This window comes from Rhinatrema bivittatum, chromosome 9 (genome assembly GCF_901001135.1).
Source record: "Rhinatrema bivittatum chromosome 9, aRhiBiv1.1, whole genome shotgun sequence".
Classification (NCBI taxonomy): Eukaryota; Metazoa; Chordata; class Amphibia; order Gymnophiona; family Rhinatrematidae; genus Rhinatrema; species Rhinatrema bivittatum.
In genome coordinates this window covers 240,168,052-240,183,492 of record NC_042623.1, presented here as the reverse complement: position 1 = coordinate 240,183,492, position 15,441 = coordinate 240,168,052, and the positions used below count along the sequence as shown (strand labels likewise).

The 15,441-nt window shown below is 45.1% G+C and overlaps 1 protein-coding gene across 1 annotated transcript in view; it reads right to left on the bottom strand.

Annotated features, from left to right (window-relative positions):
• The window catches only part of CCDC39 (coiled-coil domain containing 39), a 294,107-nt gene that overhangs the window by 261,355 nt on the left and 17,311 nt on the right, over window positions 1-15,441 (bottom strand). The window contains exons 3-4 of the mRNA XM_029616381.1: window positions 9,841-9,987; window positions 1,126-1,284 (exon numbers count right to left, since the gene is read on the bottom strand). Coding sequence (XP_029472241.1) covers window positions 1,126-1,284; window positions 9,841-9,987 — 306 coding nt within the window. The remainder of the gene's footprint in view (window positions 1-1,125; window positions 1,285-9,840; window positions 9,988-15,441) is intronic.

The following is a 15,441-nucleotide window of genomic DNA, read 5'->3' as shown; positions in this document are numbered from 1 at the left end:
TACGGGCCAGAAAAGGATTATCGCCATCCACGATAGTTCTGGGGAGAGAGAGAGAGAGAGAGAGAGAGAGAGAGAGAGAGAGAGAGAGAGAGAGAGAGAGAGAGAGAGAGAGAGAGAGAGAGAGAGAGAGAGAGAGAGAGAGAGAGAGAGAGAGAGAGAGCGCCTTACTATAGTGCCTATGCCCTACATAGGTATTTGAATCCCTATGGGAGGGCTACCTACTAACTCGGGGTGGGGATTAGGTATGAGCGTCGGGGGTTGGGGGCCACTTTTGCATTCCACATGAACAGTGGTCTCTAGTGCAGATTTGCTGGCCGTCGGAGTGAGGACGCTCACTCCAAGAAGTGGTTTGGGCAACGTTCTCTCTACCTAGCTTGATGGACACTCTACCTGGGCAACAACATGCTAGGTGGAGAGAATGTTAGCCAAATCTCCGCTTGGAGTGAGCGTCCTCACTCCGACGGCCAGCAAATCTGCACTAGAGACCACTGTTCTGTCCGTAGGTCTCATGTGGAATGCAAAAGTGGCCCCCAACCCCCGACGCTCATACCTAATCCCCACCCCGAGTTAGTAGGTAGCCCTCCCATAGGGATTCAAATACCTATGTAGGGCATAGGCACTATAGTAAGGTTCTCTCTCTCTCTCTCTCTCTCTCTCTCTCTCTCTCTCTCTCTCTCTCTCTCTCTCTCTCTCTCTCTCTCTCTCTCTCTCTCTCTCTCTCTCTCCCTCCCCCCCTGAAACAGGCTGTCTGGAACTATCTCCAAAAAGTGGGAAATATCGTGCACCGCAATAAATGAAACCGGCAAATATCGTGCACCGCGATAAAACACTGAAAGAATCATCGTGCAGTGGGAAAACATCGTGTTCGGCGCTAATGTTTTCGCGAATGGCGAAAACATCGCCGCACACGATGTTTCCCCACTGCACGAAAGAAGCCTCATTTGCATTGGTAACGCCCCCTAATGCGTTACCAATGCGATATTGGAAAATAAGGCCCATAGTTAAGGGCTCATGTTTGTTATTTCACGAGCCCTTATATAGACAAAATATGTGCTGCCAATCAAGTTTTATCATTCACTATCAAGACATCCATTCCCCCTTGCTTACTGCATATGCATTACTTACTTTTATCTTGCCGTCATCTTTTTGGGAATACTTCAGAATGGTAAGTGCATCATCATCTCTATGGGCTGATTCTTCGAGCCAGGCCTCTAAAGCTTGCTGATCCCAGTTCATCCTCAATTTTAACTCTTCAAATTTTTGAGTGCTTTTGAATATATTATTCTAATGTCATGGTAGAAAAATATAATTAGCATAACAGAAAAAGGTAACAATATTTGTTTATTTTTAATACAGCATTTTTCTTCAAATCATTTTACAGATAAACAGTATGTGTGTGCATTTTTTTCTTTATCGCTATCTTTAAATATTTTCCCCATATTAGTATGTCCAGCCAACACATGTAAACTCAGTACCATGAACTGGATAAAAGTTACCTTGGAGACTTGACCTCAGTCCTGCTCTATGCCCAGGAGAGGTCACCACAGTAGTGGCAGCCACCTTCTCTCCTTTTGTGGGCCTGAACACTGCCAACCATTCATGAGACATCAGAGTCTAATATAAGTCTTTTGTGCCACAGTACACAGTAATGTGGCCTGAATGAATGAGCCTTGTGTATTTTATTCATGACTAGCCACATAGACATGTAGCTGTGATCATTGCTACATTCTCACAAAAATAAAGTATAACTTGAATTTTGATATGGAAAATCAATAAGTTCAATGTTTAAACACAATGTACTGAGTCTTGTTCATGTAAGTGAAATAATATGGCATTTAGAAAGTGCATGAAGTAGTAAGCAGTTTTTTTTAGCAACTACAAAGGTAGCATACGATGCTGCAACTCTTCTTCTTTCCATCTGACATGAGATTTCATGGCCTTCTGACTTATCTGAAACACAGATGCCATAGACTTTATGAAAATCATTGCACTTGCGCTTTTGGAGGACGAGCCTAAAACTCTTAGGGGTAGATTTTCAAAGGGTTACGCGCGAAACCCCCAAAAAGCTGCCCCTGCACGTGCAAGCCCCGGGACGTGCAAATGTCCTGGGGCTTTCACGAGTCCTCCGGGACTGCGGCTGTGCCGGAGGTTCACGCACCGGCAGCCCGCCGGCGTGTGCAAGTTACGCCTGCCTCAGGCAAGCGTAGCTTTTGAAACAAAGGTAGGCAGGGGGATTTAGTTAGGGTTGGGGGGGTGGGTTAGATAGGGGAAGGTGGGGGGAAGCGACTGAAAAGTTCCCTCCGAGGCCGCTCCGATTTGGGAGCGGCCTCGGAGGGAATGGAGGCAGCCTGCGCGATTCGGTGCGTGCAAGTTGCACAATTGTGCACCCCCTTGCGTGCGCTGACCCTGGATTTTATATCGAAAAGCTGCCCTAAGCTGCCCCTGCACGCACCGAGCCTATCTTGCATAGACTCTGCGGCGCGCGCAAGCCCCGGGACGCGCATATGCCCCGGGGCTTCAAAAAAGGGGCGGTCAGGGGGTGGGGCCGGGGGCCACGGTTCGGGAGCGAGGCCGGGATGTGATGAAGGTCCGGGAGCGGGGCCTATGCCGGAGCATGGCGCGCTGGTAGCTGGCCGTAAGATACGTGCGTAACCCCCGAAAACCTACCCCTGTGCGGGTGCCGAGCCTATTTTGCATAGGCTCGGCGGCGTGCGCAAGCCCCGGGACGTGCGTATGTGCCGGGGCTTCGAAAAAGGGGCGGACTGGGGGCGGGGCCGAGTGCTCCAACACAGCGGCCTGTGTCGGGGCATGGCCTGCCGGCACGCGCAAGTTACACCTGCCTCTCTGGCAGGCGTAACTCATCAAGATAAGGTGGGGAGGGGGGATTTAGGTAGGGCTGGGGGGTGGGTTAGGTAGGAGAAGGGAGGAAAAGGTGGGGGGAAGCAAAAAAAAGTTCCCTCCAAGGCTGCTCCAAAATCGGAGCAGCCTTGGAGGGAACGGGGAAAGCCAAGGGGAACGGGGGCTCCCCTTGGGCTCGGCGCGCGCAAGGGGCACAAGTGTGCACCCCCTTGCGCGCGCAGACCCTGGATTTTATAACATGTGCGTAGCTTAAATTTTAAAATCGGCCCCTTACTGATTAGCAGTGGTAGACACAATTTATGAAGGAAAGAGGGTCAAAGAATATATGAGGTTGCTGAAGGATGATGGATATCTAGAAGGTGGTGCTTACCTAAACCATGACAAAGCTCAAGCATTCCACCAAAATCTTGCTGTCGATGACTCCAGCTGCATTGGGGTGAGTTGCCATTGTTCATACGTAGCTAACTCTCCTCCCTCGCCCCTTGCAATCATCCTTCAATGCTAGCCATGCTTTTCCTGGTTTCCTCTATTTCTGTTTTATTATTTACTTTCTATCCTTCTTCCAGCCTCTTCTCCTTTAACCTCCTTTCCTCTAGTCGCTTTACTCTCTCCACCTTCCTCCAGCCTCTTTCCCCTCTTACCATTCCCTTCTTCCCTCTGGTCTCTTTTCCCATTTCCCTTTCCTTTCCTCTCTCCAGCCTCTATCCCTCCCTCCACCAGCAGTGTTGGTCTCTCTCCTGAAATGGCTTGAATTGCAGTGGCAATTCACTTCTCTCTCCCCACCTGGCACTCTGGACCATGGCAATACTCTCTGTCTCCATGCTGATAGCACAGATAAGAAGGCAGCTCTCTTAACATAGCCCAGACTGCAATGGCAGTCTTTCTCCCCCTTGACAGCACAGCCTCAACTTTATTCAACTCGCAATTCCCCAATGGTTGCCACCTTTATCAAGCTTGCATGTGGAAGATGGTAGTAAGCACAGAGGAAGAGGGAAAGTAAGATAAAGAAATGGATGGATGTCCTGGGTCTTGGTCCAAGCATGGAAACACATATTTCAACTACCTGGAATGATAGTTTCAAATGGTGGAGACAATGAAGCCAACACACCAAAAGCAATAGTATGGCTGAATCAAGCTTCCAGAAAGAGATAATGACATCAAACAGCATGGAGCAATGGTGATGCTTTGGTATGCTTTCAGGAAAATTGGGTGAGGGTATCAACCTGGATGGAAATGCAACCTGGCTATACTCTCCAGCTAATGACAAAACGGGTAAGAAGCAACCTGCAGTTCACCTGGCTGACAGCTTGGAGATCTTTTAAATACAGCAGGTGGTTACAAGGAGAAGGAAGAGTGACATCTAGAGTAAAGAAGACAGGGGCAACGGTGCAAACTAGACTTATCTGATTACATTTTCTATATTACGATGTTAAATAGATCTATATTTTCTTTTGCTTTTTTACACAAACATTTCTTGTTTTAAAGTACACAAAGGATCATGAGCATTCTATGAGAGCTGAAAATTAACAAATCATAATCAGATAATTTTCAAAGGAAAATGTAAATGAACATACTATTGTAGCAATTTTCAAAAGTCCATTTACCCATAGTGGGGTAGATTTTCAAAAAGGGCGCCCTCGCGTACTTTTGTAGGCGCATCAGGCGCAAACAAAAGTACGCTGGATTTTAGTAGATACGCGCGTAGCCGCGCGCATCTGCTAAAATCCTGGATCGGCATGCGCAAGACTACCGATTTCGTGTAGCCGGCGCGCGCCGAGCCGCGCAGCCTACCTCCATTCCCTCCGAGGCCGCTCCGATTTCGGAGCGGCCTCGGAGGGAATTCGCTAACGCCCTCCCCTCACCTTCCCCTCCCTAACCCACCCCCCCCCCGGCCCTGTCTAAAGCCCCCTACCTTTGTTGGGGGATTTACGCCTCCCAGAGGGAGAAGTAAATCCCCGCACGCCAGCGGGCCGCTGGCGCGCCTAGACGCAACCCGGGGGCAGTTCCGGAGGGCGCGGCCACGCCCCCGGACCGCCCCGGGCTGAAACCACGCCCCCGGGCCCGCCCCCGAAACGCAGCGTCCTGCCCCGAAAACGGCGCGCCGCTCGGCCCCGCTCCCGACACGCCCCCCCTCGGAAAACCCCGGGACTTACGTGAATCCCAGGGTTCTGCGCGCGCCGGCAGGCCTATGTAAAATAGGCGCACCGGCGCGCAAGCCCTGCTCGCGTAAATCCAGGCGGATTTACGCGAGCAGGGCTCTTAAAATCCGCCCCATTACGTGCACTTAACACAGATAAAACCTACTGACAATTCAATAGCATATTGTAGCAATTTTCAAATGCCTTTAAATTGCTACAATATATGCTATTAGTTTTACCTGCATTAAGTGCACTTAACAGCAATTTTCAGAAACCATTTACTCACGTTAACAGAATGTTACAGTTACATTTTCCTTTGAAAATTACCCTGCTAATTTTCTTTGTATTGCATCATTTGAATAGTGTCATTTTAATCTTGACTACCAATTTTTTTTTAGAATTGAATAGAAAGGGTGGGTGCTTAACTCTTGGATCTCAGAATGTATTAAATAAAAGCCAGACTAAATTAAATAAAACTCTGTACATATCAAAGCGGAAGTTTTGACTGATCACACTGCTACAGCAGTAATAATTAAATCTGTTTATATTTGTTTGGTGATGTCAGCATCTGGCAATACACTGGGATTTGTTTTTAGAGTGGAACAAACTGTTACTTAAAAGACAATGTTATAATTTATTTTCTTGTATTGATTTCCATTTAATCAAAGCATGCTGATATTACCTGCAGGGGATGGCTTGTTTCTATTTGGGGAATTGGGATTGGAAATACAGTTTTAATATTACTTCTAAACCGCCTAGAAGTGCAGACAGTGCTGTTTAGAAATGTTATAAATAAATAAATTAAATTAAAAGAAAGGTTTTAAAAGTGTGGTGAAGGTAAGCAGCTAATAAAGGGAAAATGTGTTCATAATGTATCAATAAACACTAATAATGCAATGAGCATTATTGGGAAAGAGTTAAAAATCCAAGATACATACATACATACATACATACATATATATATATATATATATAGATATAGAGAGAGATTAAATGTGCAAAATCATTTTTAATCACTGATTTTTAAATTTTATATTTACAAACGTGTTACCCTAAAACATTTTGTAAGAGTGATAGAATCACCGCATATGACTGTTACAAAAACGTATTTCTAAGAACTCTCTTTTAAATAAGAAATGTCCATAAAAAAGTTGTTTAATGTCCCAAAGAAGTTGATGTTTATACATTCTGTGCTGATTTCTACAGCTGCTTACCCTGTTGTGGAAATGCTTTAAGTATATCCGGAGAGTTATCTGACAAGATTGAAGGAAGGAAGGCTGTGAATTACATACCATTGGTAACTAGTCGTGATAACTGGTGGATTTAGAACGCTGTGCATATTGTTTCATTCCTAAATTATATATTTTGTTATAAAATTTGTCCTGTGTCTCTGGAATACAATTAGTCCTCTTTGATTAAAGCGATGTCATCTCGAGCTTAAGAAAAGCAGGGCTTAAACTCCTGGCTCATTTCTCTACAACAGCACTATTTGTGCACCAAGAAATTGTTTAAGAAATCATGAGTCAAAACAGATAACTCTCTGGATAAACTTAAAGCATTTCCACAACAAGGTATACAGCTGTAGAACAGTGGCGTAGCCATGGGTGGGCAGTGACTCACCCAATTTGGGCCCAGGCCGACCCAACCAGAAGAGGCCTGTTGGAGCGATGCTTTCATGGGATGCTATTCCCGTGATGGCGGAGAGGAAAGCCGGAGCTGCAAGGCCACCAAGGGATCCCATCCCCATGGCAGCAGAGGTAGGACTTTGGTTGTGCAGCTTGTGCCTAATGAAAAGGCCCTGTTTGTGTGTGAGTGAGAATGGAAGCTTGTATGTGTGGGTGAGAATGGGAGCTTGAATGTGTGTATGTGTGGGTGAGAATGGGAGCTTGAATGTGTGCATGTATGGATGAGAATGGAAGCTTGTACGTGTGTATGTGTGGGTGAGAATGGGAGCCTGGGAGTGGGTATATGTGTGGGTGAGAATGGAAGCTTGAATGTGTGTATGTGTGGTGAGAATGGGAGCCTGAATGTGTGTATGTGTGGGTGAGAATGAGAGCCTGAAAGTGGTATGTGGGTGTTATGGTTAAGCGGTATTTGAGTGGTGCTTGAGTGGATTCTTGGTTACTGTGCCAGATGACCACGCCCACGGGGAGGAACCCCGTGAGGCGCCACAGTACTGGGCTAGATGCAGGATGCACAAACACAGTGTTAGTTCTTTTATTGTACCAGAATTTGAATATTTTTTTCATAAGTTGTAATGTGAATTCTCCTAGCTCTGCCCTGCACCTGTTCTAATGATTAAAGGAAAATTGGTTCTTACCTGCTAATTTTTGTTCCTGGAATATCACAGATCAGTCCAGACAAGTGGGTTTATGCATCCCTACCAGCAGATGGAGGCAGAGAAGAAAAGTTTTGAGGTACTGCTACATAACGAAGAGTGCACCTGCAGTTCCTCAATATTGACCTATAACCAAGCCAAGATGTGTAACTCCAAACCACCAAGATCCCTTCCTCTAACAGAGCTGGGGGAACAAGTTGGAACTCCCAACCAAACTGACCCCTGAACTATGTTCAAGAAAAGGAATTTTAAATCTCAAAACAGCGAGAACTATATACAATTATCTTCTGCAGAACAAACTTAAACTCTGCTTCACCCCCAGCATCCAGAATCAAGAGGTCTTTCGAAAAATAATCATAATCAGAATGGGTCAGGAGTCTGGACTGATCTGTGGTATTCCAGGAACGAAAATTAGCAGGTAAGAACCAATTTTCCTTTCCTGTTCATACCCCAGATCAGTCCAGACAAGGGGGACGTACCCAAGCCCCCTTTACACAGGGTGGGATCCCGAAAGACCTGCACACAGCACATGTTCCCCAAAGGCGCCCTCCTCTGGGGCCCTGACATCCAAACAATAAAAAGTTTAGTGAAACTGTGCAAAGAGGACCACATTGCTGCTCGACAAATTTCCTGCAGCAACACCAACTGACATTCCGCCCAGGAGACTGCCTGTGTCCTAGTGGAATGTGCTCGCAATCCCCCTGGGATCGGCCAACCTTTACAAATATAGGCCTAAACAATCGCCTCCTTCAACCGGCAAGCAATTGTACTCTTAGTCTCCTTGTCACCCTTCCTTGGTCCACGGTCCGAAAACCATTAGTCACCTTAAGATATCTTAGGAGAACTCGACGCATATCCAAAAAATGAAGTTCCATCACATGGGGAGAATCGGGTGTCAGATGAGAAAACTCTGGGAGTAAGAAGAAAAGCTGACACCACCTTGGGCAAAAAGGAAGGAAGGAACTACCCACAACGAGACCCCATCATCAGAAATCCGCAAAAAGAGCTCCATGCTCGATAAGGCTTGGAGCTCAGAAATCCATGTCGCCGAACAAATCGCCACCTCTGCGCAATGGCTCGAAAGGAGAACCACATTAAGATTCCAGGACAGGCAAAGACTACAGACTGGATGCAAATGCTTCGCTCCCTTCAAAAAATGCAATACATCCGGATGCGAAGCTAAAGGTCTTCCCTGCAACCTTTCTCTGAAACAACCCAAGGCTGCAACCTGTACTCGGAGAGAATTATAGGCCAAGCCGCTCGACAAGCCCTCCTGCAGAAAGGCCAAGACCTGGGCCACATTTGTACGGACTGATCTGGGGTACGAACAGGAATGATATTTTATTGTAGTTATGAAGATTTCTAGCTTTCTGCAAAGAAGATTTATGAAAGAATACATTAAATTTTGTTTTCTTACATGATTGATGGGATCTGATGGTGTATTTTCTTTACTTTTTACATGATATACTTGTGCATTTATACACTGCAATAATTATAAAATAAGTTAATAAAGATCAATAAGGAGTTTTTAATGCTGGTAAGTGCTTGAAATAATTGAGATAAAATATTTTAAAGTTTCAGCATGATGTATAATGGCTGTTGCAAATTACTCAACGTCATTGTAGGGTGCAGTATATGGCATTATTTATCAATAAGAATACAACTAGTAGCTCTCAGACCTGCAAGCCTACAGACCACCCAAGTTAACCTTTTGCCCACCCAAAAATCAATTCTGGCTACGCCACTGCTGTAGAAATCAGCACACATTTTATAAACGTCAAGTTCTTTGGGAAAATAAACAACTTTTTAATGGCCATGTCTCATTTAAAAGAGAGTTCTTAGAAATATGTTTTTGTAAGCCCTATGCAGTGATTCTATCACTCTTAAAAATGTTTGAGGGTAACATGTTTGTTCATATAAAATTTAAAAATCAATGATTAAAAAATATTTTTGCACATTTAATTTGTATTGTTCCCCTTTGTTCTTTTTGCTAAACTGTATGTATTTATTGAAACATTTTGATAAAAAAAAACTTTCAGCCATTTTTTCTACTATATTGATATATATAGATATAGATATATAGAGATACGGTATATATCAAACATACACATACATTGAAAAAGAACCACAACTGAATTTAGTGCAGCACTTTACTTTGGCAGCCAGTATAAAAAGAATTAATGGCAATTTTGTTTTAGAAAACTGGATTATTCTCATATTACACTAACACAGAAGATGTACCGGTAGTTACATTTTAATGTACACAATAATTATTAGACTGAGTTCACAAACAATTAAAATATCTGATGAGACAGTTTCTTGCAAACAAATAACTTGTTATTGATTGCAAATCTTAAGCAAAAATACATTTCAACACAATGTGGCACTGCTGAAATGCTGGCTTGTGATCCTGTCTAAAGAGACAATAATTTACTACATATTTGATAAAGTATTGCCATAAACTTGACTTTGTTATGCATATATGGTTATATTCTTGAACCTTACTTCTTGACTGTTTTTCCGTGTTCGCAGTGAGATCTGCTCATTTTCCAGCTTTAGAATCTCTTGTTTAAGCCGCCCTATTTCTCTCTCTGCCAGTGTCTTAAAATGTAGTTCAGTTTCTATTTCTTTATCCCTGGCTCTGCAAAGACACTGTCAAAAGATAATTGTTAAAAGCACGCAAAGCAGGCAGTATAAACAGCACACACATAAATTGAATATACAACAAGGAAATAATGCGTGGCAAACTATTTACTGGTCAATATTATTCACAATAAATGTTTTGGTAAGTGCATACAATCACAAATGTGTCACACAGTTTTATATTGAATATACATTTATAAAACAATGGCATATACAAGCACTCCAATGTATACCATTGTTTTATAAATGTATATTCAATATAAAACTGTGTGACACATTTGTGATTGTATGCACTTACCAAAACATTTGTGAATAATATTGACCAGTAAATAGTTTGCCACGCATTATTTCCTTGTTGTAAAGATAATTGTTGTATATCATTTTAAAATGTGCTCTTCAAAGGCAATATTTCAGAGGAAAGAATTCTTAATATTGCATTAAATTCTGACAAATGTAACTGTTCTGGTTTTAAATGTACAGCTTTCATCTGGACCAAAAGGGCAGCTTTGAGACTGATTTTCAGCTAAAACCAATCACAAAGTTGTGACTGAAAATTCACATAAAGCTAGGTGGCCATCTAGAATTAGTACTGCCTTTATCAGCTACATTTAGCCTTTAGCACTCCAAATCAGCATTGGGCAGCTAAGTCCCCTCTGCCTGACCCTGGGAATGCTTTCAGGGCCACCCACTTTTTGGATGGCTACATTTAGCTTTTTTTTTTTTCAAACTCTTTATTTATAAACATTTCAAGGCATACATGAGACGAGACATGTGAAGTCACATAGTACACATGAAGTACATCATAGTTAAATAAATATACAAAAGAACATCACTGCAAAATAATGCCTCTATATCGCTCCATGGTGAGACTGTACCTTGAATTCTGGTTACATTCTGGTCGTCGCAACTCAAAAAAGATATAGTTGCGATGGAGAAGGTATAGAGAAGGGCAACCAATATGATAAAGGGGATGGAACAGCTCCCCCTATGAGGAAAGGCTGAAGAGGTTAGGGCTGTTCACCTTGGAGAAGAGACGGCTGAGGGGGGGATATGATAGAGGTCTTTAAGATCATGAGAGGTCTTGAAAGAGTAGATGTGAATCGGTTATTTACACTTTCGAATAATAGAAGGACTAGGGGGTATTCCATGAAGTTAGCAAGTAGCACATTTAAGACTAATCGGAGAAAATTCTTTTTCACTCAACACACAATAAAGCTCTGGAATTTGTTGCCAGAGGATGTGGTTAATGCAGTTAGTGTAGCTGGGTTCAAAAAAGGTTTGGATAAGTTCTTGGAAGAGAAGTCCATTAGCTGCTATTAATCAAGTTTACTTAGGGAATAGCCATTGCTATTAATTGCATCAGTAGCATGGGATCTTCTTAGTGTTTGGGTAATTGCCAGGTTCTTGTGGCCTGGTTTGGCCTCTGTTGGAAAAAGGATGCTGGGCTTGATGGACCCTTGGTCTGACCCAGCATGGCAATTTCTTATGTTTTTATGTTCTTAAATAGAGTTTCAGGCAGCAGACAAAGACAATATGAACTCCTGGCATAAAGACACTGAAGATAGTCTCAAGCACTCTCCTGAGACCGACAATCAAGAAACACTCCCCCAATCTGATTATATTTGAACTGTTCATGCTTTAAAGTGTTGAGGGAGTGTTAGGGCGCTCCCTAACACTCCCTCAAAACTTTAAAGCATCCTGATTCCGGGGAGATGTGTGCCCTTGGACCACGACGTGACTGCAGAGAGGAGCTCCGTGGAAGAGCCATGGCAGGCAAGACGTGGGAGGAGCAGGCTGACCACCGAGCCCTAACCTCTGCCGAACCTACACGCACTGGTAGAGACCCAGCAACGTAATGCTGGTCTCTGGGGTAGCCCTCCGGCCACTCGATAGCCCTTTCAGACCTGCCACTAGGAAGCGGCAGCCTCCGAATATCCTGAGTCCTTGTCCTCGTCCCTTCCAAGTTCCAAGTGATCTCGTCCAAGTTCCAAGAATCCTTGTCTCATCTCATCCAAGTTCCAAGTCCTCGTCAGAGGTCGAGGGCAGACGATGGTACTGGAACTAGGAACAAGACAGGACCTCGGACTTAGCTCGAAGACTTGAACAAGGCGAGGTTACTTGGAACTCAGACGAGACGAGGACGCTTGGAACTTGGAACTCAGATGCAACATGCTCAGACGTGGAAGGAAATCAGACGTAGACTGAGGAGAGGATTTCGGTTACTCAGACGAGTACTCTTGGAACTTGGAAGGACTCAGACAAGGACTTGGAACTCAGATGAGACGAGACAAGGATTCTTGGAACTTGGACGAGACCACTTGGAACTTGGAAGGGATGAGGACAAGGACTCGGGATACTTGGAGACTTAGACAGGCGCTGCCCCTCAGGGCACCCTACACAGCCGACGAGGGCTGGTTATGGACTACCCTGTCCCACTGCGTGCCCTACACAACCTGAAGAGGCTGGTTGCGGACCACACGGAGAGCGGAACAAGCGCAGGACTGAGGCTCAGGACGAAGGAGGAATCCAGGCAGTGCTCGAAGACAGATCCAACCGGAAGAGGGTTCCAGCCACTTGAGACGGACACCGCATCGATATGGATTTACTTCCAGGAAAGGTAAGCTGGAGACAAGGTCCGGGGCGAGGCAAAGCTGGTCCCGGAGCTAGGGACTGACAGTACTTCAGAATCAGGACTGGACAAAGGACATCAGGATCGAGACTTGGAACTCGGGACATCAAGATCAGGACTTGGAACATCAGGACTGGAACGTAAGGCATCAGATACAATCGGTACCTCGGGACATCAAGGCATCTGGACATCAGGGACCTCTAGAGAGGAGGACCACATGGACATCTGGAATATGACGGATGAAGACATCAGAGGACAGAGACGTCTGGAAATCTGGAGACAAGGGGATGGGATCCGACGAGAAACCAGAACATGGAACGAAGGTTCAGGAACCATGGACGAAGACGAGGGACACCGATGAGGAACAGAGTGCCTTGAAGAAGTGAAGAAGGATCACGGAGGACTCCTGGAATGAAGAGCTGGAACTGAAGATCCAGGAGCAGTCCGACTCCATGACCAACTCCTTGCGAAGGTAATGATGGAATGAAGGAAAGCCCTCTTTATAGGGCTGAAGAGGAAACGCCTTGGAATGTCAGCAGGAGGAGCTCAGAAGGACTGCCCACTGCTGGCCCTTTAAATGAAGAGAGGAGGCGCGGCCGTGCGCCTAGGAAGGGGCATGATCTTGGACAGCGACATCCTGCTGCGAAGGAGGAGGCAGGCCCAGATGAGAGCGGCTCCCTGGCGCGAAGAAAGAAACTTGATGGCGGCTCCCTGCTGCAAGAAGAGGAACTCCAGGGCGGCCTCCAGGCCGTGGAAGAGGATGACTGCAGCGGCCTCCTGGCCGCGGGAAGGATGGCGCTGGCGGCAGCATCCAGGCCACAGAAAGAAGAAGCTTCGGCGGCGGCCTAGTCGCAAGGAAGAAGCAGGAGCAGTACCAGGCCGTGAAGCCAAGCTCCAGAGTCGGCGGCGGTCTCTTTAGCCGCAGAAGGGAAGCTGGAAGTGGCGGTATCCGGTTGCAGGGGCGCCGGATCAAAGCCGACCTCCAGGCCGGCTCCCTGGCTGTAAAAGCAGAGCGGCGGCGGCTCCCACTGCCGCGGAAGATGGCCGGCAGCCTCCAGGCTGAGAAGAGGGCATGTCAGCGGCCTCCAGGCCGCGGAGAAGTAGAGGCAAAGTTGGGGGTGGCTGGCCTGCCGCAGACTGCAGCGGCGGCAGTGGTGAAGTCGGCGGCGGCCTCCAGGCCACATAGGAGGTGAGAGGCTGCTTGTGGCCTAGCTGCAAGCAGCATCGTAACATAAAGCATATCACAACTGCTCCATGATAGCCAGCTTCCCTACCTGGGCTCTCCAATAATCCAAACAGGGATGCCTTTTCTAGAAGGTGGTTATCGTGAGCCTACATTTAGCTTCTTAGTAGAAGTAGACAATTAAGTTTAGCCTTGGTAAGAGAGACATTTCCCACCCACAGGATCTAGCTACTTCTCCAGTTAGTTGGCTAGATCCCACTAATCTCCAGTCAAGTATGAATGCCTCCATGGCAGTAAAGCTAGCTAAAAATATAACCTGCATCTAAACCATTTTTTAAAATCAATTTATTCACCTGCTAATCATCTGTCCTGTGCCCAGAAGTAGTGATATTGGCTTCCTCCTTCAATAAATTGGGGGATGAACTGGCATCATTACACCTCCTGCTAAGTACAAGATAACTATGCCCAGCAGCCAGAAAGAAAGTTTGCTTACCAGTAAACAGGGTTCTCCATAAACAGGAAGCTAAATCATTCATAATGCTTGAGTGAAGTCATTCAGCAATGCCAACACAGATCCAGACGTCAGTAAAAGTTTTATGGAGCATGCATGGGAGTTCTTGTGTGTGCATGCTGCCTCCTGAGCCCCTGTCTCCTCCAGAGCTTAAATTTTAGCGAGGTAGCTGACACTCGCACGAGATGGGCGGGTATTAAGTGTGGAAGATTCATCCTGTGTCTACAGAAAACACTGCTTACAGAGAAGCAAACTTGCTTTCTCCTTCAGCAAGCAGGCTTGAATCAGCCATAATGCATGGGAAGTCCCCCAAGCTTAACAACTGATTTCCTGGGGATTAAGAAGTACTGGGAGTAGAATCCCTGGCCACATTCCTGAGCTGGAACCAACTTTGTCACTTTCTGCTGAAGGAAAGAGGTTACTTCCAGCTGCAGTTGAGCAGATTGAAAATGGTCTAAGCCAGGGGTCAGGAACCTTTTTGGCTGAGAGAGCCATAAACGCCACATATTTTAAAATGTAATTCCATGAGAGCCATACAATATGTTTAAAACTAAATACAAGTAAATGTGTGCATTTTATGTAAGATCACACTTTTAAAGTACAAGAAGTCTCTGAAAATATTACACCAGGCCTTAAGACACCAATACATCTCCTATTAGGAAAACGGACCAAGTCAGGCTGCTATAGAGTCCTACACAGAAACTATACGCCAGCAGAAAACCTCACCTGAATCACGTGCTGTCCCTCACCTAACATAGAATAAAGAGACCAAAACGCATAACAAGAAGCATGCAGACAAAAACTGAATTGGAAACTGCAACAAGCCAGAGTCTCTGTATGCAGTGTAACAAAGGAAAAAAGAAACATCACACATCCTTATAAAACAAATCAAGAAATATAAAATCAGCAGCAGTAAAACTGTACTAACAAAAAGAACATATTTCGAAACAGCTGATGAGTGGAATATCCAATAATTAAAAACTCATATAAAACATTTCCAGATACCAACAAAATATTTCAAAATAGCAGACACAAAGATCCAGTAATGAAAAATAATAAGGATACAAAAATTTTTTTGCTCTGCATACCTGGGAACGTTTGATATCCAGGTGTCCTGAGATTGTTCTGAATTAGCAGGAG